Source organism: Poecilia formosa, unplaced genomic scaffold (assembly GCF_000485575.1).
Source record: "Poecilia formosa unplaced genomic scaffold, Poecilia_formosa-5.1.2 Scaffold21, whole genome shotgun sequence".
In the NCBI taxonomy this organism is placed as follows: domain Eukaryota; kingdom Metazoa; phylum Chordata; class Actinopteri; order Cyprinodontiformes; family Poeciliidae; genus Poecilia; species Poecilia formosa.
The window spans coordinates 1,714,355-1,737,523 of NW_006799960.1; the positions used below are offsets into that span (position 1 = coordinate 1,714,355).

Here is a 23,169-nt window from a genome sequence, read left to right on the forward strand (position 1 = left end):
TAAAACGTTGCTTTCGCAGACTCAATGTTTTGTCAAATTTAATTAAAACTGTCTTTCACACCATGAAGGATTTGTTGAGTGTTGAGCGTCACCTACATTGGACAGCGCCCAGAACCTCCACAACTGCACTGAGTGTTTGATTAAAGTGTGATGTACTTACAGAGCTCTGTCCTCTATCTGCCTATGTTCCACATCTGCTCAAAGTTTCATAAGAAATGCCAAAATCATTCTTCTATAATCTAAAAAAAAAAAAAAAACAGACCCAAGCTACACCTCGTCATCCTCAACCATCACGGTGTTACAGGTGAAACACTCCTGTCGTCTTTCCATTCACTTCCGTCCCCCCTTGGTTCTTCCTCATTTGATTCCGCCTCTGCCTCCCTCGCTCTTTTGCTTGCAGAGCGTTGCTCTCTGTTCCTGTCACGATGAATCAGGGAGAGGCAGTGATAGGCGCGGCGTTGCGATTCGGCCTCTGGCACAGATCTCGGTCAGCTTCCTCTCGCCGTCCTCGAAGCAAACGCCGGGAGTTGGCCTAACAGCAATGCGGGGCAAGGACGAGAGGGGAACGCGTCTTTGTGCGTTTGGATTTTAACAGACCACGCAAGTTTGTCCTGAAGTGAGAGGCCGAGAGGTGCGTAAAAATGAAAGGGACGTCCGATTTCACTCATTTTGTTTAAATCACAGTTTTGGATGGATTTTTACTACAACAAGCAGATTAGACTTCACTGGTGATGTCTGTGGGGAGGCAACCAGAAACTGACAGGACAATCGGGCTGAAGAGTCTAATAAAGTTGAGTTTAGTTTTCATTAGACTGTAGCAGATGTGTCAAAGTTTGAAATGCTACTACAGAAGCATGACTCAGGTCATTATTAGTATTAGAGCCCAAGTTTAAAAAACGTAAGCTGCTGCAGAATTGAATGGGGCCAAGCTAAACAAAATTCTTCATTTTTATCGTAATTAAAACTAGCAAAGCAACTGCAAATATGAAGCCAATAAGACACAGATCAGCAGCTGGTCTTTCAGTTCAGAAAAGAACTGTTCAAAGCACGTTCTAGTAGGTAACTGGGAATAATTTGTTTTGAGAATATGTGAGTAGTTATGTAAAGGACAATGTTTGATTACTGCATATTGATGAATCTTGAAAAACGATGCTTTTAAAGTTACTCATCTGTTTAAAATATATCTCACTGTAACCAAAAACAACTTAAACAGTCTCATTTTGGCGTTCAATTCTTAAGGAAAGAGTTTACACTTTATAATTTGAATATTAAGTTGTCCATTAAAACTAGATTCACAACATCTCTAATCATAACTTAAAATAAAAAAAAAATAAAACCTTCTGATTTAAAGATAAATTAGTTTTACACCAAAATAAAAAACACCAACTTTTTTCAACTTTCTGGCACAACAAAAAGTTGAACGCATGGAATATGGGACAATATTATGTTTTATCTTCCAACTTTGTTTTGTCTTTGTTTTGTAAAATTGAGGTAACTTGACAATTTTCCAACTGTGATGAAATATTAAAAAGCACAACTATAAACCCCAACTAACTACCTAAAGAAAGACAAAGACACACAAAAAATGATATGCATCAGAAAGCATCAAGTTTCCACCTGTTCTTTTGAATGATTTCCAAGACAAAAATCTTTAGCTTAGCTATAAAAAATTTAAATAAATAAATAAATAAACCTCAAAAGATTTATTTCCTGAACTGTGCTTGTTCTCCACATTCTCTCTGGTGACAGCTACACTTAAGTTCTGAGTTGAAAACAAGAGAAACCATAAAATCAAGCATTTCCACATAAAACAGGGATTACAAAAATTCACAGGTTTAACCCAAAATGCACCTTGTGAGCTGTCATTTCATACAATTTCATTTATCAAAATAGTTATAAACCCAATGCATCTTATTGCAATTTTTCACCAGTTCAGGAGTTTATTGGCATTACCACTTCCACTCTAAAGAAATGGATTTATACGGCCACTATAAAGAGAGGGGACTAAAGTTATTTCAGATAAAATATTCATAAATCTGGAGTGTCCTATTAAAATGGCAGCACATTTGCCACACTGATCAATGGATAGCTTCACTTTCCTGGCCCTCTGCTGATCTGCTCCACTGTGATCGACTTCTTATAAAGACATCAGGCAAAATAAAACAATGTAAAAGAAAGAAACAATTTCTTTCTTTTACAGAAAGCTCAATGTTTGATCAATCCAGGAGACATTATTTGAATCTTTCATCCTGCAGTTTCAGCATCACGTAAAAACAGAGAAGAATTCATTTGTCATCAGTTTGTTGGAAACTAAAAATTTTGTATCTTCCTAATCGGAGAACAAGTCAAACTGTTGAGTCTAAAATTATTAATTCCCCTGGCAGATTTAACTTATTTTCATTCAACCACGAACAGGCATCTAGCAAAAGACAATATAGATGCAATATAATTTAAAAAAAAAAAAAAGGTTTGGATTTATTTACATCTTATTATGGCATGTTAAAGATTTTTTTTTATTTTGTTCTCAATTCTCATTGAAAAATATTTATTGGGATTCAACCCTCTTTTAATATAGCTGACCAGCTTTTTGAATCTTCCCACTGACATTTTGACAATTTGTCTTTGGTGAAGAGCTCAACGTTTTTGAGGTTAGAAGGCCTCCTGGCCATCACCCTCATCTTTGACTCCTTCCGCAGATTCTCTGTCAGAATAAAGACACTAAAAGAACGATCAAACTGCTTTACATCAGAAACATATTGGTAAAATTAAGACTACTTTAAACCCATTTCTGTCAGATGTATCAACAGTCTGATGGCGAGCAGATCACGCTAAAAACACAAGGTAACATATATAATAGCTACTGGCAAGTTTTAGTATCAGTGAGAAATTAAAAAATGAAGGGAAATAAAAACTTCTAGAAAGAAAATTATGTTCTTCTTTAGAGGTACGTCAGCTCTCCATGTCAGCAGATAACAGGAAGGTGATTGCATTAGAAAAACGTGTCCCATTCTATCCTTTTTTAAACACGGTTTCCCCCAGTGTATTATAAGCCTGGCGGGCCACCAGGTTTTACTTGTGCCCCCACCAGGGTTATAGCATTGCTTATTTATTTAAGTTTATTTTAAATATCAAGTGATATTTTCAAATGTCCTGTCAACTTTAAACATTTTTTAACTCTAAAACACGATAGGCCGCTGCATGAATGACTGCCTTAGTGCCCAACCACCGGGCTTTTTTGTTTTCTGGGGGAAAATCTTGTTTAGAGTATAATTCTGTCACTCATGAAAGTACAACCTTACCAAATGTTTTTAGTGTTTTGGTAATCTCACGGTTGAGGTAAAAAAACACCGGGACTGTAGTAAGTGATACTAATTGCTATAACGAGGCACTAAAGATGGCTTAAAAACTATACTTATCTAAAAAAAAATTAAACACTTTAACTGCGGAGCTGTGTAACAGTGACTGCTCTCCCACACACACACACACAGTGTGACATCACCTCCAGTTCTTAAAGATCAGTAATGACTCCTACACTAAATGGATGACCACAAAGCAGCAAATCAGAGCTTTATTCCCATAAATACCAAGTTGGACACCTTTGTTTATTTTAAATAGAGCCTGAAGATTTATAGTGATGCAGAGAAAAGCAAGTTTGTAACTTTTGGGTTGTCAAACAATCTCAGAACAATTGTAATTTACAGCCATTAAAGAGAAATTGAAATAGTCCGAAAGTGGGGTTGGCAGGCGAGAGCTTTGCAACATTCGTGATCAAAATCCAACAGGTTCATCTCCAGCAAAAATCTAAGCGATGCAGAAGTTTATCTTGCTGTAAAACTAAACTTCCAACGCAAAGACAATTCTACAGAGACAGATATGTAGCAAACACTATCAGTTTTATCACCTCACAATAAAAGACCTACATTACAATAAAGTTCAAGTCCAGATCAAATGAATCACTCAATAATAAAGTAATAAAGTCACGTATGTGTCAGCATAGTCCGACATTTCTCTGGAGTCAAACATTGCTTTAGAGCAAAAACCGTCACAGCGGCAAAAGCAGACCTCAGTTCAGGTCTGGCTCTGTCAGAAAACACTCACACAAACACACTAAACCATTAATCCTGTTATGTCCTCTTACAAGAGCTCATAGCAACAGACAACCACAAGAGCATCTGCTGATTTAGACACACACAAGAATCCCTCCATCCGACACAGGCACACGCAACGTGCTTCTTGTATTTCTTATTTTATAAGCTCACCTGCTATTTGACAAGAGTAAAACCATCTTCGAAAATAATCACATGACTTGGCTGCTCTTCAACATAATAATGGCAGAAGGAATGAGAAAAGGTACTGACCGTGACTTGGGCTCAGGGCCATGTTGCCAGAATTCAAGGCGTCATCAAAACGAGCAAATATCATCTGTAGCCTGGGGGGAAAAAAAGGAGACAAAAAGAAGGTTATAACAAAACGCAGTCGCATGAAAAAAATAAACTAATCGCCGAAGAGCATCGGTGAGTAAAATATGCGAAATGACCAGTCAGACGGTCATCGTTGACCTAGAAACAAACAAAGGTGGCACGGATCAGAAGTGAGTATCATCAGCTCACAACATGTGGAGCTCCCGCTCATCCATCTTTCAATATATGTGTGGGTGTGTCTCACTCCGGGCGCCACAACTCTAGCATGATCAGAGTCCCCCCTCCAAAAAAAAAAAAAAAAAACACACAACATGCTGCTCATTTCCAGACGCACAATCAGAACCGGACAAGAGAAACCTCGCCCATGCTTTACAAGATACAGAACAGAAGTGACTTGCAATGAGAAAACAAAGAAAATGAAGCATGTTCACTTACATCCATTACTGTGTCATTTCCACAAATTTAAATATGAATTCATTAAAGTCATCGCCCAGCCCCTCTACCTGCCTTTCTGCCCTTTGGCGTCTAGTTGCAGATCGGCGGCCACCAGATTGCAAAGCAGCTCCCGACGACAATAATTAGCCGTGCATCTGGCTCCTTGGCCGCGCAGCGTTTTCAAGCGGCTCTCTTCCTTGCAGAAGCATCTCGCTCGTCTGTTTGGTTAAATATATCCTTGCGTTTCGTCCTCAGCAGTCATTTGTCTTCGAATCTCTCTCCGGAGGACTGATTAATAGGCTGCCGTGCGACGCTGCGTTACCCCCACACATGCTAGTGACACGCTCTGGTCCTCCGCTCCCCTCGGCTCTTTGTATCCAACATGGTGCAGTGGCTCCGAGAGAGGGAGGGAGGCAAGGAGACGAAAAGAGGGAGAGGGGAGGGCGAAAGGGAGGGAGAGCCAAACGGCGAGAGACCGGAGCATGCCACAGACATGCGACAAAGCCCCACCTACCGCTGCGTGGACGCACACCGAGAAACGTCTTAAGATCCGAATCTCAAACACTTTAAAAATCTGTCTGTGCGACAGAGAGAGAGAGAGAGAGAGTCGTGTGGGTCAGTCTGTGTGACGGATTCAGTTACCCTTTATATAACCTCCCTCCCGAACTCAGATACACTCGTTATCATCTGAGGGGGGAGGGGCTACATGGCCGACAGGACACAGAACAACGCTGCTCCTCCTCCCCCCCCAATACAACATATCTCCACTTTTCCCTCGCTGTACGTTTCCTCTCCAAGGGGAAAATGTGTACATCAAGGGCTGAACACTGAACTCCACCCGTATTCAGCCTAATTACGGGCTAATGGTAATCCCATGCTGTTCAGAGTCGAGTTACGACTGTTTGGTTCCAGTTCTACAAGAAAAACAAGAATTTGTGAACCATTACTTCACCGACTCCTAATCATATCTCCGTTTAACGAGTTTGGGTCGCGTCCGACTTGCTGTCTGCATGAAACGGTTTGACCTCAATCAGATTTCAACAGCTGTTTTCGTTCAGATACAGTAAAGCCTTCGCAGGTTGCCAGAAGGGTAATCATTGCTGATCCATCTTTGAGACGGTCAACAAACCCAAACAAAGTCAAGATAATATACCGTATTTTCCGCACTATATATAGTGGAGGAGAGCCTTCCGCGACTGGGCCGGGTCGTGGCCGGACGATGGTCACCCTTCTCCATTCGCGCACAGCATGTTCGTGGAGAACGTGGTGCTAAATGACCTGCAGACGACCTGATTCTAGGTAGATAGGTCAGTCAAACTTTATTAACAAACCAGCATTCTGACAACTATCCCAGCATGCACCGCGCGCTTCTTCTTCTACGGGCGAAAATGAAGTCGGCGGCTGCTTACCGTAGTTGCTAGACCTGTTGTGGCTCAATATTGGTCCATATATAAGGCGTACCGGATTATAAGGCGCACTGTCGACTTATGAGGAAATTGAAGGTTTTTAGGTGCGCCGCCTTATAGTGCGGAAAATACGGTAAGTGGTATGTTGGAAGGAGTCAGGTTAAATACGATTACTGTTGCAGGCCTGCTGACCTGCTGATTAAAGACATCCAGTTATGTGGCACTAGGTCTTTCTGCAGACTTTCGGCGAGTCCAATTTATTCATAAGGCACATATAAAACACAAGTTTCTCCAAAATTTTGCACAAAAATAAGATAAGTAAGCATAAAACAGACATCTTTGATGTTTCAAAGGCTGCAGAGAAAAGATGTGCTTTTAGAAAGAGACCTAAAAAAAAAACAAAGTGAAGATACCTGTCTAACATTTAAAAGCAACTTGATCCAAAGTTTGGGAGCTGCAAGTGGAAAAATCCCGATCTCCTTTAAGTTTACGTTTAGTTGTCAACTAAAAGCAGCTAGCTGGGTGATCTAAGGACCCACGCAGGATCATAAGGCAGAGAACAGCAGTGTCAAAGTTAAGGTAATGATCTACATTCTCTACAGTATTCAGATCCAAAGAACCCTTTTGGTAATGTTAATCAAACTCACCTCTAATATATGATGCTAAAGATAATTTGAAAACATCAACTCTGCAAGAATTTTGTTTTATTTTAGAATATTAGTCAACTGGTATCCAATGTTAGTTAGTTACTAACATACAACAAGAGTCACACAGTCACTCGTTAATTTATTATGCAAAAATAAAAGACAATTTTGTGAGATTCATAGCATTTCTCCAGCCACTCTTTTGTCTTATTGAAAATGTTCTGCTTCTTTACTCCAGTGAGTTATATTCTATGTGGACAGAATTGCCAAAGTTGTTTTAAAGTTGACATTAAATAAGACAAAAATTGAACTTGAGAGAGTACGAAACGTGACGACTGAATTATAATTGTTTTTAGAGAGCAAAAGTAAACAAACTAAGATTGGAAGACGATATAGCATAGTATGCTAGCTCTGCAGAGATGAAATGTGATCCAGTCATGCATTCCAGCCATATGTGTGCTAATACTAACACACACATCGTCAGACACACAGAATTGTGTCAGATTTATTTCTGGGACCGAAAGAAGAAATGCAAATATGCTCAAACTTCCCTAAATTAATTTAAAGGTGTAAAACCCATATATCCTGGCAGTAGATTGCCAATGTTTTTAAATCAGTAGTTTTGAATTAATGTGCTTATTGTTACAGCATGGCCTTCCTCTGTATTTTAATAATCACAAAAAATGTAAACATGTGTAAGAAAAGAGGATTCTCTAACTGAACAAATTATTGCAAACGTCTGATTCCTACATTAGACCAAACACAAACAAACACGCCATCGCTGATAAACCCTACATACACAGACCGCGTGTTTACACAGGAGACAGACTGGCTTAATATGCACAACACATGACACATGGTCGCAGCCAAGCATTCACAGACACACGACTCATGCTGAGGAGTCAGCACACAGAGCTGACTGCTGCTCAGATCTCCCACATGGGAGAAAGACGGGATCGACGCTGCCCGCTGTTAAAGTTTCAAAAATAAAAACCAAAAAACCTTTCAAAACCTTTTGTTCAGATGATTGAACGCTGTAATTTTCACCCAACTCTGTTTCTCTCTCCCCAGCCCCTTTGTGCCCCGGCAGCCCCCTCCCACCCGTTCCCCTCAGTCAAACGGCATTGTGCTCCGAATGAAAGTGCTTCTGTGTGCGGTGCAGGACAGAGTGGTACATGGTGTGGCCTGGGACAGACCGAGTGCCAAAGCTCTGGGACCCCACAGACCCATCACCGAAACACACACACACACACACACACACAAACCAGAAAACCTCCCATCAGTGAGTTCAGAACAAGAGATGAGAGCGAAAAAAAAAAAAAGAAAACCTCACCGAGCAGCTGGAAGTCCTCTCTTTCCCAGGTCTGCTCTGACTTTCTCTCCGACGTGACGATAAACATCCACTAGTGTTGTTATGGAAGCCTCTCGGACCTACAGAAGGCAGACATCACCACGTTAATAACACACACACACAAGCTGGGAGTTCATCTAGTATCTAAGGCAATTAGTCATGCAGTTTGTATCACTTTTATTCACTTCTTGACCTAATAAATATTACACAAAATGCTGTAAGCACTCATTAAAATCCAATCCCTACTGCACCTCCTCCGGGAGACACCCGATTTGCTAATTAAACTGAGAAGTGTTGTGATTGGGTAGCTGGGTTTTTGCTGAAGGAATTCACTGCAAGTGAGACGGAGACGGCTTGTCGAGGCTGTTGATTGGTCGAGGTGAAATGTGGGTAGCTAATGATTGGGCACAATCATTCAGCAGAAGAAGCAGAGCTCAGCTTTCCAATCCCCCCTACCCCCCCTCTGCACATTTACTCTCAAACCCTCGCTCTGAGCTGCTGTGGGTGTTTAACAACTAGATGTTAGCGCAATGAAGCTCAGTGGGAGGTGAGGGCGCAGAGCTTAGCTCATCCTCTCAGTAATAACAGTAATAATCAGAGCGCCGTCTCAAGATGTCTGAGCTGAGAATTCAAGCGCAGTTGCAGAGTGATGCAACAAAAAGCAACACATTTTTAATAAAAAGTGTTGGAAACATTAAATGTAACAAATGATGCTAAACTCTCCATTTAGTTAGTGACATTAGCATTCTTGTGAATTCTCTGATGTCTGCTACTGTTAGTAAAGAGAAGGATGGACACAGAAAGAAGAGTTTTCACCTCTAGGCTTCTGAGTAAGGGATGCACGATACACCATTATTTTGCAACATCAGGGTGCACATTAACAATATCACAATGGACTGTATGAAAAGTGATATTTGTGCAGTTTTGTTTGCAATCTTAACGAATCACACATTGTGCATGCCATTAAGTGTTCGGCCGACTGGATGGTGTTTCACTTTATAACCCCACTTCTTAATCTTGTACAGTCCCACACTTCAGTATTTACTTTCTAGAAATGAATAAAAATAAAACAGTGGGTAACACTTTATTTGAAGGGGTGTCATGTTTATGACAGTTTCAGAAACATGACATAACACCTGTCATGAACATGAACAAGTCTTTATGAATGTTTATGACAGTTGTCATGAAGTGTCATTCGGTAAATAATGACACTTTTAATGCAAAGTTGCTCTAAAGGTTGCATTGAAAGTCCATTAAAAATGTCAACTTTGCATTAAATTATCATAATTTACAAAATCATGCAAAGTTTGCACTTTTAATGGACTTTCAATGCAACTTTTAGAGCAACATTGCATTAAAAATGTCATTATTTACCGAATGGTACTGTATGACAACTGTCATAAACATTCATAAAGACTTCTTTATGTTCATGACAGGTGTTATGTCATATTTATGACAGTGTCAAGTCAGTCGTATGCACACCCCTTCAAATAAAGTGTTACCAAACAGTGCTTTAAACTTATCAAACAAACAAAAGTCACTCCTACGCTCCTTTGGGAAAGCTAATTGCTAAGTGCTGAAGCATTTCCACTTAACATGCGTCACGTTCGCAGCTTGGGGTCACCCTCATCTAAAATTTCAGCAGACCTAGTATTTCACATATACTTCACATGTAACCCCAAATACAGCAGCTCTCAGCAGAACCGATTGCTGGTCATTTTTATCACTATGCTGTGGCACTAACATAAAAACAACAACAAAAAAAAAGCTAACGGTGCACTAAGGATTCTTGCAGTTTCTGGAACTGCGACTGATTTCAGATTACAGCTGGCAAACTCTCTTTCTTCTGAGTCACATCAATGATTCTTGCCACATAAATCTGTTTATGGCTGCCAACACTGAGACTGCGATGGACAAAAACTGTGCGAACGGAATCTGCTGCCAAAACAACAAGCTCAGCACGGTGAACACTTACACTAGTCGACTAACGAAGGAAAATATTTTCATTTGATGTCTTTTTTTTTGCCGTTTATCACTCATTTTAGATACATTAAGCAGACTTCTTTGTGTGTTATTATTCTTCATGAGCCGATGCAAACGTGTAATAAAATTTGTTTTCTTTGTTTATTACAATTTAGCTGATGCACAATGAGAGAGAGATATTTCTTTCACAAAAGTCAGGCACTGCACATTAATTTAGACTATGGATTTTAAAACATTTGAATTGTTGAGCAGCAACTCACATGGGGTGACTAAAAGTAAAAAAAAAAAAAGAAAAAAAAGATTAATAAAATCTAAATCTTTATCTGACTGAACCTGGAATAGAATCCAAGATAATCTAATCTAAAATTATTTACTTTAAAGTCATTATGAATTAAACTGATTTTAAAGGACACATGACTGTTTAACAACTAATCTAAGTGATTTATGTATTTACACACCAGCCTGTTCCTGTCTCAACGTGTTTTTGCCCGCATAAATTAAGGAAACAAAAGCCGGAGCACAATTCAAACTAAACGATGCTGCTCGTCTCACCTGTGGGTTCTGATCCCCAGTCAGAGAGCAGAGATGTGGGACTAATTTGCTGAGGCTGAGAGGCTGGGCTCCGTACCTGAGAGAGGCGGACAAAAGAAGAAGACAAAGTAAATACAGAAACAGGAGTAAGCTGACTCGGCTTTACAATAAATAGCCCTAAGTACGCTTTGTTCTTTTAAAAATTTAAGTGGAAAACTAAAAAAAATAAAAAATGCTAAGACCAAGAGCTCTGTAAACGATCATTTGTCTTATCGTTCCACTCAGTTTCAAAGCAGGAATGCCCAACATCTCCTGCATTACCATCAGGCGGCAGCTGAAGACTTCAACACAGAAATGCCACCGGCTATTAGCAAAAAGATGCTAAAATCAGCAGAAAAATTCAGATTAGTTTGTTGGCTGTGCCAACCTAAAGCAGGGACCCCCACTGTCCAACACGCTGCGACAAACAACGATATATTTATTATTATTCCTGTAAACACGTTTTGTACGATGACATTGTTGACCCTGCCGAGCCCCAGCTTACCGAGGCTAAAACGTCCCTGCAATTCTCGGCACCCAGCAGGAGAACAAATCTTCTTAGAATTACGGGAGGAAGTGAGATCAAACTAATTCATAAAAAAAACAAGTGTTCGTGTCTGAACTGTAACGTCGTGTAACCGAGGATCTGTGGGGTTTGCTTCGAGGCGGAAAGAGTTAAGAGGATTAATCCTGGACACAGGGAACTTGTGTGTTTCTTGAACAAAGTGGGTCAAGAAAGGATGCAGAAACGGCACCGGTTGCCCCTTCTGGAGAAAGTTTAGCCAATTTCTCTGACTTTTCAGAACATAAAGTCATTCTATGTGTCAGGAACATGTTGAGGAAACAGAAGGTAAACTGATTTAAAACTCTATTTAAATGTCATCCTGATCTTGCGCTGAAAAAGAAGAAGTTACTCACGTGCCGAGTGTGGCGCTGAGGCAGAGGCAGATTCCTTCTCGGCTGCGGAAGTTTTTGTGTTTAAAGCTGGGAGTCAGCCTTTCCCACACGTTCTTGATAAGAAAAAATAAAACGTGGAGGAGGACGAGAGCACGAGGAAGAGAGGGAGAAAGGACGTCAGGAGGAACAAGAAAAAAAAACGGCCACGTTACAAACTTTGCTAAGCAGCGCGCGAAGCGCAGGGACGGTATTTGCATTTGCAAGAAATGTTTGTGTGTCAACATAAAAGACAATGAGGATGCAGCAGCTGTAATTTTTTTATTACCCAGAGGAGGGAGCCAAACCAAACAGATTCTAGCACTGAGAGTAAAAAGCATGGATGTGATGCCTCTGTATGAAGCTTAAGCATGTACTTTTGTAAAATAGAGAAAAATACAACACTTAACACAAATTGCTTGCAGCCAGATGTCTTTAAAGTTAACCAAAAAAATATGCGTAAGAAGATCCTAACTGGAATTTTTCTTGTTTTTAAAAAAAAAAAAAAATTATTGTAGTTTATACAACGTTTCCTCCAAGATGGCTTTACACACAGCTACACCTTTAATTTGAAGATGCATGCAGGATTTATCTGCTCATGTCAGCATGTGTCTCACCATGGGTGACGCGGTCTGCTCCATGAGGCGAAGGATGAGAGCTTGGCTGTTCTCCCTGACCTGATCCTTCCCGTCACCCAGCCGGTCCACCAGAGCTGGCAAGACTACAAACAGAGAAAATAAATAAATAAATAAAAAACATGAGGGAGGGAATGCCGATGAGAGACAAGATGGGAACAAATCTGCTCAAGATTAAATGCAAGAAAATCAAACCACATATGATGCTGAATTCAACAGTGTTTGCACATCGGAGGTAATAAAGACTGCCCCCAAGTGGAATGATTTCAAAAGACAATAACAAACAAAGATAAAAGGTTACATTTAGTAAAGTATGTGGGCTTTATCAGACTCAATAACTTGTAGAACATTTAACAGCACAATCACGAGGCTTTGGAAGGTCGTGGAGAAAGAAAGAAAGAAAGAAAGGAAATGAGTAATGGACCGTGACTAAAATAACACCAAGGTCATCAAACGCTCACATGTCAGCAAGCTCTATGTAATCCAGTGAGATGATGAAGAACAGAAAGAGAGAGTCTTTAAATGCACAGCTGAAAAAAATAGGACCGTGTCAAGAATTTCACATTTTAAATATCATCTGAAGCAGCATATTGGAGAGTCAAAAAAATGACTTACGAAATCTAATAATCCTCAACAGTAATGTCTTCCCCCACACCCTCAACCTGCATCAGCAGTAAGGGCTAAAAAATAAAATAAACTTTCACTCTTGATGCTTCAAACCTGGACATAAACCCACATAACGCTGCCTTCGTTACAGTTCTACAGTAGATGTTATAAGACGATAAATATTTAAATGAAGTAGCGGTGCACCGATTGCAATTTTCCGGCCGATTAGCAATCTTTGAAAAAGGCTTAACCTGCCGATTCCGATTCTGGCCGACACCAATTTTTTTTTTGTGTCTGAAATGTTGCTCAATGTAGCAAGAAAGTTGTTTATTTGTCAACAGTGGGCTCACTATTGTTATTTGCAAACGTGCAGACATAACTTGGTGAGCCGGTTTGTCAGTCAAACCTTTCTCACCGGAGAACAAAAGAGAACAGTGGTCGATTCTTAGATCAATGCCAAGCTAGATAAGATCGGTGGACAAGATCGGCTTTGCATCGGCCGATCACCGATCTCCCAAAATGAAGGAAATCGGCACTGATAAATTGACTGGCCGATAAATCGGTGCTTCCCTAAAATAAAGTATCTTTATATTTCTAAAGCATTCAAATGTGACCAGAATCAGACAATATCTGTCCTTTTCCTGGTTAAGCGAACACACCCTTACTTAACGCTGTGTTCAGTTTGTCTCAGAGGTCAAAGCTCGGATCTGAGTAATTATGTCAGACATGCAGCTAGAGCGGGTTCTAGCTGCATGTCTGGATTATTTATGTTCTGGCGTAAATAATCCAGACACCATACACTAAATAATCCAAGCTGATGTCTTATTTCTCTCCATTCCATGCAAACAAACAGTAACGGGGCATAGTGACAGAGATTGTGTCTTAGAATGTCAGTCATTAACAGCAACACTCTTCTGTGTTTACTGAAAGTCACTTATTTCCATCATCAGTGAGGTGTTTACGGATGAAGTCACATGAAACCCAAATGGTGTAAAACTATTTAAAAAGACAAGCCTGCTGTTTACTGAGGCTGCAACTTAAACGAGGAGTAAAAATTCCAGAAATAAGCAAAAGGATGAGATTTAATTGGATGAGCTAGGTTTTGAAATCACAGAGTTAAGGTCAGAGTACAGATATTAAATGAAAGGCAGAGAGAATCTGAGCTACACAGTTATGGTAGCCATGCTAACCGCTAATATGAGATGCTATGGGCTGATTTTAGACCCAATCACTCTGCATTTTACTTAATTAATAACAGACCACTTTCAGAAAAAAAGGTAAAAAAAAAGGAAAAAAAAAAAAAAAGATGCTTGTCAGACTCTTTATCAAAGATCCTAAAAAGAAAGTGACAACTGCTTCAAACTGGTATCAGCAAGTCAAAACTGAGATTGGAAATTGGCCATGAAAGTGGAATCAGTGCATATTTATGCTACACTGCTTCAACTGCTGTTTATAGTAAAAATATAGTTCTAGTTTTGACATCTGAAACAAATCTAGCACGTTTTTTTTAAAGTCCTATAATTAAAAACAGAATGTTCTAAATTTACATCAGATAAAAATAGAATATAAACTTCATAAAACTGTTGTTTTGCTACTTTATCTGGCTTGGTGCGACCCAATAATGACCTCTAACATTCATTCAATTAGAGACAATGTCAATAGACAGAGTGGCTCATGTACACACACACACACACACACACACACACACACACACACACACACACACACACCTACCCACATTCCCTGAATGAGACATCAGCAGAGGGAGTGATGTAATCTGTCCTTTAACTCAGTGTGGTAGTTATGCTGCCACAACAGCTGGTTGCCTCGGCAACAAGGACAATACCCTCAAACAGAAAACACGACAGGGGAGGGGGGTTGTTGGACACGTCACTCAGTGGAGTAAAAATGAAAACGTACACAAATGTCCCTTCAACAGCACAATCTCATTGAAAAGCGACAGAAATGCTGGCCAATCACAGCCCGGCTCACCCGTCAATCTGCACACACCGAAGCGTGATTAAATCAGAGTGCAGCACACAAAACGAGGTCTGCGTGTTTCACCTGGGCTCCCACTTAGGATAACTTGGCCGGATGGCGCGCAGCACTTTGTCAGAGTGCACGCACGCACACACACACGCTGTAAATTCAGCAGCGCTGTGCAATATGTCAGCCCTGTAAATCAATACAATCACTCAGTCTGAATGATCTCATCTTCCTCCTCCTTGTGTGCTGGTGGGCGGATGAAGAAAGGGAGCGTTGCAGGGGAAAGATGAAGTCACATTGAGGAGGGGATATTCCACAGTCGGCTTAAAAAAAAAAAAAAAAAAAAAAAAAAAAAAAAAAAAAAAAAAGATTTTCAAACCAATCTGAAGCGCACAGTTTCATAATAATGGCAGCTTAGTTCAGCAGCGTCCTTGACCACGACTGGATTGAAAATATGTCTGGTGGTGAACTGCACAGTGTGCTGATGAGGCCAGTAATCCTGGAGTGGCACTGCAGGGTTCAGCATGTTTGCTGGTGACAAGATGCAGTCTGGCTTTGCAGTGACACACACACACACACACATACACGGCTGGCACTCACAGAACACACACATACACTCCCAATGAGTGTGAAATCTGATATAGGACTGAGCCGCTAAGGTCATTAACGCAAGGCGCGGTTATGGGGTGTAACAGGGTGACCCAAGTATAGAGCAACATAAAGGATGAGGAATAGAAAAAGGGGGCGGAGCCAGGAAGCTAAAAAGTGGAAGCGAGAGACGAAACGAAAACACACACACACACACAGAGATGCTGAAAGGACAGTGACTATTTAACAAACTGCAACACTCATAAGCCAAGAAAACACTAAACTGAGCGCACAGGTTTGCTTTTGTCCGTTAATACAAACAAGACCTTGGTATGAAAACAAGAAGGCAAATTTATGCGCGACTAACTCTTTATGCCAGCGGATAAAGCGTTAGAGCCACAGGAAGAGAGAAAAGAAAGAGATCATTATAATCACTTTTACAAAAATCTGAATAAGAAGTTTGTGTTGGCTTAAAAAAAAAAAAAAGGGTTCAAACTGGTTTGTTGGTACATGTGCAACGAAGCAGCCGCTAAACTTGTTTTCACTTGTTTTGGGCGCTAAACGAAAACAAAGCCTGCCCAGCGGATCCGAGCTAACCTTTGGGTACGAGAAGAAAAGTAAGAGAAATCTTCTTACCTGTGCCAAGGTATCCTTTGAAGCGCTCTCCCAAGCGGTCCACGAATGCCCCGCAGATGTCTATTCCTAACAAAGCCACCTGCAAAAAGCACAGAGAGAAAGAAGAACAATGGTTATGATTGGCCGTTTCACCTCCATGTTCTCCACATCAAACCAACCGAACCGATTCATGTAAACCCACAGAAACTAAAACTGAAATTTAATTGTTCACACTGAATGAATTTAAATGTGCTCCTTCAGATAACTAACATATTACAGAAAAAATGAAATCTGGTTGAGTTTCCAAACGTACTGACCATAGATCAAAAGCTAGCAATGGATTTGGACAGATTAACAACCTCAACTGACGTGCTAAAAGCCAAAAAATAAATAAAAACACAGAAAAGTAGCTCATTGTACAAATAATGTGAATGCAAATGCTGTTCACCACACTGTTATAAATAGTACCGTCACATTTTAGCAGGACCAAACGCGGCCCAGTCTCCGTCGGCCAGCGTTTACACCAATATTAGTTCATCAAATGGCAGAGCGCCAAATTTAACCCGCCTATCCAGCGTAGGACTGCGCAGAAGTTCGGGCTCCAAATCATCGCCCACACTTTCCAGAGTTCTTCCAGCCGATCCGAGGCGGACCCATCTTCCCTTTAGCAGCTTTAATATGCGGATCTTTAATCTCCCACTGAAAGATTTTTGCTTGCCAAAAAAATCCCAATGCAGAGAGCAGCTGTTCTGGTGCAGCTCTGGAGAGCCGGGTTTGCCTCCCCCACGTGTGGTTCCAGATTTTGGAATAACTCCATATTAACACGGCCTGGACGACGACATCGACTTGGTAAGAAAGTGATCACTATGGACAGAAGAACAAAATCTGTTTGGTCCACAGAAACGTCACCCCTGTGTTTGTAAGTTTGCTCAGAAGATGTTTAAATCTCCTTGCATACTTGTCAGTATCTTCTATTTAAAGGTTAGTGCAAGAGGGCAGTAATTAATCCCACACAAAGAAAATAAAATGTAGCCAACTTTCTTAAAGTTCAAAATTCAGTTAAGACACTATTTAAATAACCCCCTGCAACATAAACATTAGCTTGTGACGACGCTAAAAATTCGGTGGGTAGACACATATTTGTGTCTGGAAGTGGAGTTTTTCCACTTTTCCTCTGATTAAGATCACATCCCGATGCTGCTGCGCTCCTGGAATGCTTTTGTTGGCAGCGCTCCGGCGAAACTGCAACAGCCAAAAAGAAAATCCATTTAAAGAATATTTGCCAAGACGGTCCAGCAATAAGATCAGAGCTGGCCCGCAGTTTTTCCCCTATTTTGGTCAAAGGAAGACTGAAGCCAGGTGACTGTGTTTTTAAAGAGTGAGGAAAAGACGGAGGACAAAACGACATAACAAAAAAACAAACAGCAGCAAAAAATAAATAATCACCTGTGGAGGAAATGCAAGCCTTGGGTCAAACTGAACCCTGACTTATACCAACGTTATTCAGGGGGGAAAAAAAGGGGGGGAAAGCAACATGATTCATGATGGAAACATCCCTCAGGCTCCTTCTGCCCCTCCTCCACCCGACACCCCAACAAGCACCCACAACCATCTGGTATCATCTTCACATGGAGGAACGGAGGAGAAGAAATGGAAAAGGGCTACGCTTGTTATCAACCCTGACATTAGAGTATCGAGGGAATAGGAGGGATGCGGAAGTGCTTTGCCAAAGTATTCATCTCTCTGCAATTTTTTTTTTTTTTACACATTTTAAGTTACGACCACCAATTTTAATGTATGCTACAGAGATTTTTTTTTTATTTTTAATTTTTAAATTTTTTTTAGAAAACAGACCAACTTAATGGCAAGTAAGTAGTTAAGTAAGGAGCCAAGTGCGTGAAGTCTTTTTACAAATAGTCATCGCGAAAGACTGGTGAAGGCCTGTCGCAGAAATTATTGCAATAAATTATAACATCGTTGTAAAATAATAAAATAATGGCATAATAATGCATGTTTGCCCTCTCAACGACTGATTAACTTTGTACAGAGCACACGACGCTGGAAAAGGGAAGGCATTAAAACAAAACAACTGAAAAAATACGTGAAAACAAAACACAACCTAAGCCACGAATAAAACGGATTTTGCCTCTGTAAACGAAACTGGCCTTCAAAAAACATCAAAAAACATATTAAAGGAGATTATCAAGATTATTTTAATTTAACATGTGATTACTTGACACAGCATCTGAACAAAAGAAAACAGTTTCACGCCACATCACTATGTAGACGTGGTAGAAATAAAAAGAGGAACTACGAAAACTAGTCTTTCCTATTGCATTTCTATTTAAAAACTGTGCATATATATTTGTGTACATAAATAGATGTGCACATTTATGGAATAGTAGTACGAAGTAACTGTTCAAGGACGCCATAACAAAAAAAAACAAAAAAAAAAGTTATATGGTCCTAAACTAACACTGTAAACACATCAAATCCTCAGTAAAGCACAGCAGTGGCAGCATAATGGTTTGGGGTTAATACTGCAGCAATGGGAACAGCTCAGAGAAAAAAAAAATTTAAATCTCCAAAATATGTGACGTTTGTTGCTAAAACCCGACAAGCTGAAAAGGTTTTACAGGTAGTATAGGGGACAGGAGCAAAAAAAAAAAAAAAATGTTTTATCTACAAAACTGCAAAATTAAAACATCTGAATATTGTTTTAAGAAATGAAAAGGGTCTCGCCAACACATGATACCTTCCAGACTCTTAACCAGGGAGCTGGAGGAATGTGAGACATTAAGACACTGCGCATAGTCAGCTCTATATGAAAGGCTCTTTGTAAAGGCTCGGGTTCGTAGGTGTGGTGGCTTACCCAGCTAATTCGTATACCATGTAAATGGTGTACAGAGAGCCTTAAATTGATTTTGAGATAAAAAAAAGAAAAAAGAAAAAAAGAGTTCTAATACGTAAAGATGTCCGTTTAGTTAGTCTTCAAACAGGACATTTAACTCCTGCTAAAGCTGAAGAAATATTCCACTCTTAGTGGGAGGGAAAAAGCAGATCATCAAATCATTCCAACTTCCACTTATTCTCACTAAATTAAATTATAACCGAATCCTCCTCATTGGACAAAACTGCAGATGAGAGTGCTGTTTGTTCCGAATCAACAGAAAAAACATTCATTTTGATCTAGGTGCAATAAGCACCTGTAGCTTTACTTCTAATCGCCAATACACAGCAGAGAAATTAAATAACAATAAGAAATAAAAAAAAAAGATTGGAACCATTGTCTGAACCCACCAACCAATAATGACTGTGTCACAACAGTTCCTGCAGCTGCTTCCCACAAAGCTGCATTGAATTCTCTGCGCTGGAAGGTTTTTTTTTTTTGTTTTTTTTTCCTATTAAGCACCTGCAGGAAGAGCTAGCCTTGCAGAGCAGAAGGCTGAGTGCCAACATTTGACATGGCTTGAGTGGAAGATATTCTTTTTTTAGATATTATCTCACTGTGAGATTTCCAGGTTTTTGAAAACAATGAAAAAAAAAACAAAAACAAACAACATTTTTTTGGCGGAACATTTTTAAATGAAGGACTTGCCTATTAAAATATTCGGCTGTTTGGGTCCATCTGTTTCCTATTAAAGCGGCGAATGCGCTCCAGGAGCGGCGTCGCTGCGTTATTGGGGTTCTCTGGCAAACAAGGCATGACTGTTTAAGCAGAAACACACAAATCACGACATCCGGGGCTTTTACTGTCTGGCAACCTAATCTGTCCCCGATCACTGGCAGAAGTGTTCAGTCATCTTAACTTGAACTGCACATATGCAGCGTCGTGCATTATTAATGCTTCCTGTTCGCAATTTTCCAGATACAGCCACTTATGATGATGATGATGATGAGATCAGGGTTTATGAAGTGAATCTGCTGTTCGGCAGAGAAGAAGAATACAAAGAACGCCAACCCAAGGAACAGTTTTCGCTTTAATTCCTTACAGGTCCTCGAGCGTAAAAGCTTCACTTTGAACACACTCAAACATGTCTGTGGGTCATGACTTGCACTTTTCATTTATTAATTTTTTTTTACTGTAATTTTGCAGTTTTTGCTCTGCATTAAACGCCTTCTCTGCCCCCCCCCCCTCTTTCCCTCACATCAACTTTGTTTTTCCTGCATCACGTCTCCTCTAGTTCGCCGTCACCTTGCTGACTCAGTGGCTTCTCGAAACTCCTCCAGCTTTTCTGTTCGACAGTGACAGAAAAGATAAAAGCCTGTTGGTAAGACGACCTTTCCGGGGTCACGCAAACCCTACCCATTAGCAACACATGTCAATATAAAAACAGCCAGAATAAAGGAAAATGCTAGCTTGTGCGCTGGATGCTGTACACAAAGCAGAAACATCACACTGCAGCACATCAAGAAGCAACGCTCGTGTAAATTTACGTGACGATTCTGCAACGTCTTTAGTTAATCGTTGCTTTTTATCTACTTTGATCTATGTTATGATGCCGAGGCTCTACTTTTATTGTTTTACAGTACTTTGGCCAACACCTATTGGTTTTAAATATGTTCATAAATACATTCCACTTCCTTTTCAAAGACTAATATGAAATTTTGCATACAAAAATGTAATTAAATGCATCAAAACATGAATGCACACTTGCATAAATGCATGGGTACCGACATAAATTCAGCATTATTTGACCATTGAGATTCACACAGACTAGCAGTGACAACCTGATGCAAGTCAAGGCAGATGAAATGTGCTTTACGGAGGCTTTGTTATGCTGAACGCACCATCACCGGGTTCACATCTGGCTGAGTAACACATCTATTAACTCCAAATGCAACTTGCGAATCAAATTTCAGTCTAACTACAACAAACGCTTTGAGCTGCTTTGAACAGCATGCGGAGAAAAGTGCAAAAATATTGCTCTTCTGTTTTTTTTCTGGAATCAAAGTACTGCTGAGAGTACATTCAGGCACACAAAGGAAAAAGTAAGAAATGGTTGGGGTGGGGAGGGGAGGGAGAAACAAAAGACACCCGAATAAACTGAGGTTACAGGAGAGGGAAAAAAGGGACAAAAAATTAAAGGTCATAACAATGAGCCTCCTAACCCCTCCCCCATCTCATCTATAATTCCCCCTGTAGTCCACAGTCCTGACAAAGAGTCTGAATCGCAGACACAGACAGGCTCAACCAAAAAACGATAATAGAAAGCCTAAGAAACCACAGGAATGCGCAGAAAAAGTACCCAGTCAGTGGGAAATTTAAAAATGTCTGCCTCCAACGTAGCAGGATTAGACTGCTGGCTTGCCACAGACAAAAGCTCTCTGCTTCTCACTCATTTCTGGGAGCACATTCACATTAAAGGTGCCTGTAAAGCTTTAATGGTTTTACATATTTGTAGTCTCAATCATAATTAGCTAATAATATGTTCATTTTCATGTCAGTCAGTCAGTTCTGTTTTAGATTCAGTGAAACCAGCCTCTTTGTACAACGAGGCATTTAACCCGTCCACTGTTTTTACGCTCAGAAGGCAAATTAGTTGAAAATAACACACGAAGAGGCCAACAGGATGCTCGTCTAGCACCACGACACCCTCACACGATGACTGGGATTTTTTTATTTTTTTTGTCCCCCTCCCGTACCTTGAAATTGCTGGAGTTGATCCATCCCGTTAACTCGTCTATGGTCTTATCAAGCCGAGGCTTGTCCTGCTCCACGTCCGGGGAGCGATCTGGGTCGTTCAGGTAGTCTATGAGGTCCTGGCCGACCTGCAGTCTGCGTGTAACGTCCTTCTGCAGTACCTGCTGGTAAAAATAGTCCATGTTGTCATGATCCTCCATTGGGCACACAGTGCCGAGCGGCCAGCTAGTGAAGCCGGGCCAAAGATCGAAGACAACGGTCCAGTCGACGGGGTGTAGAGAGGCTGAAATGTCAACTGTAGTCCAGTCCAGGAGCAAGGGAGGAGTGCAGTCCAGATAGTTTTCGACTCAAGTTTGATCATCAATGTCTGTTCGATTAAAAATACTGATTACTTTGGTACACACATCATCCCCCAAAATAAACCAAAAAACTCCACCTGATACGTTGCCTTAAAGTTGCTGTTGTTTTTTTTCTTGTTAAATACTTTCCTCAAAAAAAGACCTCAAAACTCAGCGAAACTTAATTCTCCACTGAACCACGCTAAGGTTTCTCTGTACATGAGCATAACGACACGCCAAAAGTCGTTATTTACTATCTGTTATGCTAACAAAAATAGCACTTGGCTAGTTAGCGCCCATACAAATAGCTTCACGTAGGCTAACTCAGCCTGCTAACGGCCTATCGCCGGACTCCGCTCTGTTCTCCTACTTCATGGCCACGGGCGCAAAAGTCTGTAAGGTTGCGATCCGGTCTGCGGGGAAGTTGTACCAAACTTCCGCAACTGAAATAATAAATCCACTCCTGTGTTAACCGATCCCGTTTTAGTCCAGAAGTATAGCAATCGTTGCTTGAAGTGAACCCGCTCAGAGCTGCTGGGAGGCTGCGCGTTGCCGGGGACTGCAGTTAACCAGGGGGTGCGACCACCAATCCTTGATCACCGCACAGCTAGCCAACACGATGCCTGATGTAAAATAACAACAAAAAGGACTCCGACTGAATACTTACTTAATTTTATTTACAGAATAAAGGTAATAATAATTTTAAAAACAGGTATGATTTTTTTTAAAGAAATTATTCGGGATAATTTTTTTCCCAAATTCAGAAATTATACCTTATTTATGTGGGCGTGTCTTCTCTCAGCATGGCCCTTTGGTGACATCTAGATGCCGATCTGCCGCAGTTTTCTTCAGAACGGCCCCTCAGATGTAGAGATAAATTTCAGAGAACTTACCGAAGTTTTGGCAAAAATACATTATTTTTTCTTAACTCAGATTGTCACCACTTAAGTTTTTTTTAAAGCCACTTTAAATAAAAATACATAACTTTACCATAAAGACTTTCATAGAGGAGAT

General features: G+C 40.4%; 1 protein-coding gene across 1 annotated transcript in view; it reads right to left on the reverse strand.

Moving 5' to 3' along the window:
* clasp2 (cytoplasmic linker associated protein 2) overlaps positions 1-22,720 on the reverse strand; it is a 58,378-nt gene extending 35,658 nt beyond the window's left edge. The window contains exons 1-8 of the mRNA XM_016669228.1: positions 21,820-22,720; positions 16,195-16,273; positions 12,361-12,464; positions 11,729-11,820; positions 10,793-10,868; positions 8,240-8,337; positions 4,925-5,083; positions 4,359-4,429 (exon numbers count right to left, since the gene is read on the reverse strand). Of these exons, the coding sequence (XP_016524714.1) occupies positions 4,359-4,429; positions 4,925-5,083; positions 8,240-8,337; positions 10,793-10,868; positions 11,729-11,820; positions 12,361-12,464; positions 16,195-16,273; positions 21,820-22,017 (877 nt within the window). The 5' untranslated portion in view covers positions 22,018-22,720. The remainder of the gene's footprint in view (positions 1-4,358; positions 4,430-4,924; positions 5,084-8,239; positions 8,338-10,792; positions 10,869-11,728; positions 11,821-12,360; positions 12,465-16,194; positions 16,274-21,819) is intronic.
* Between the last annotated feature and the right edge of the window lie 449 nt (positions 22,721-23,169).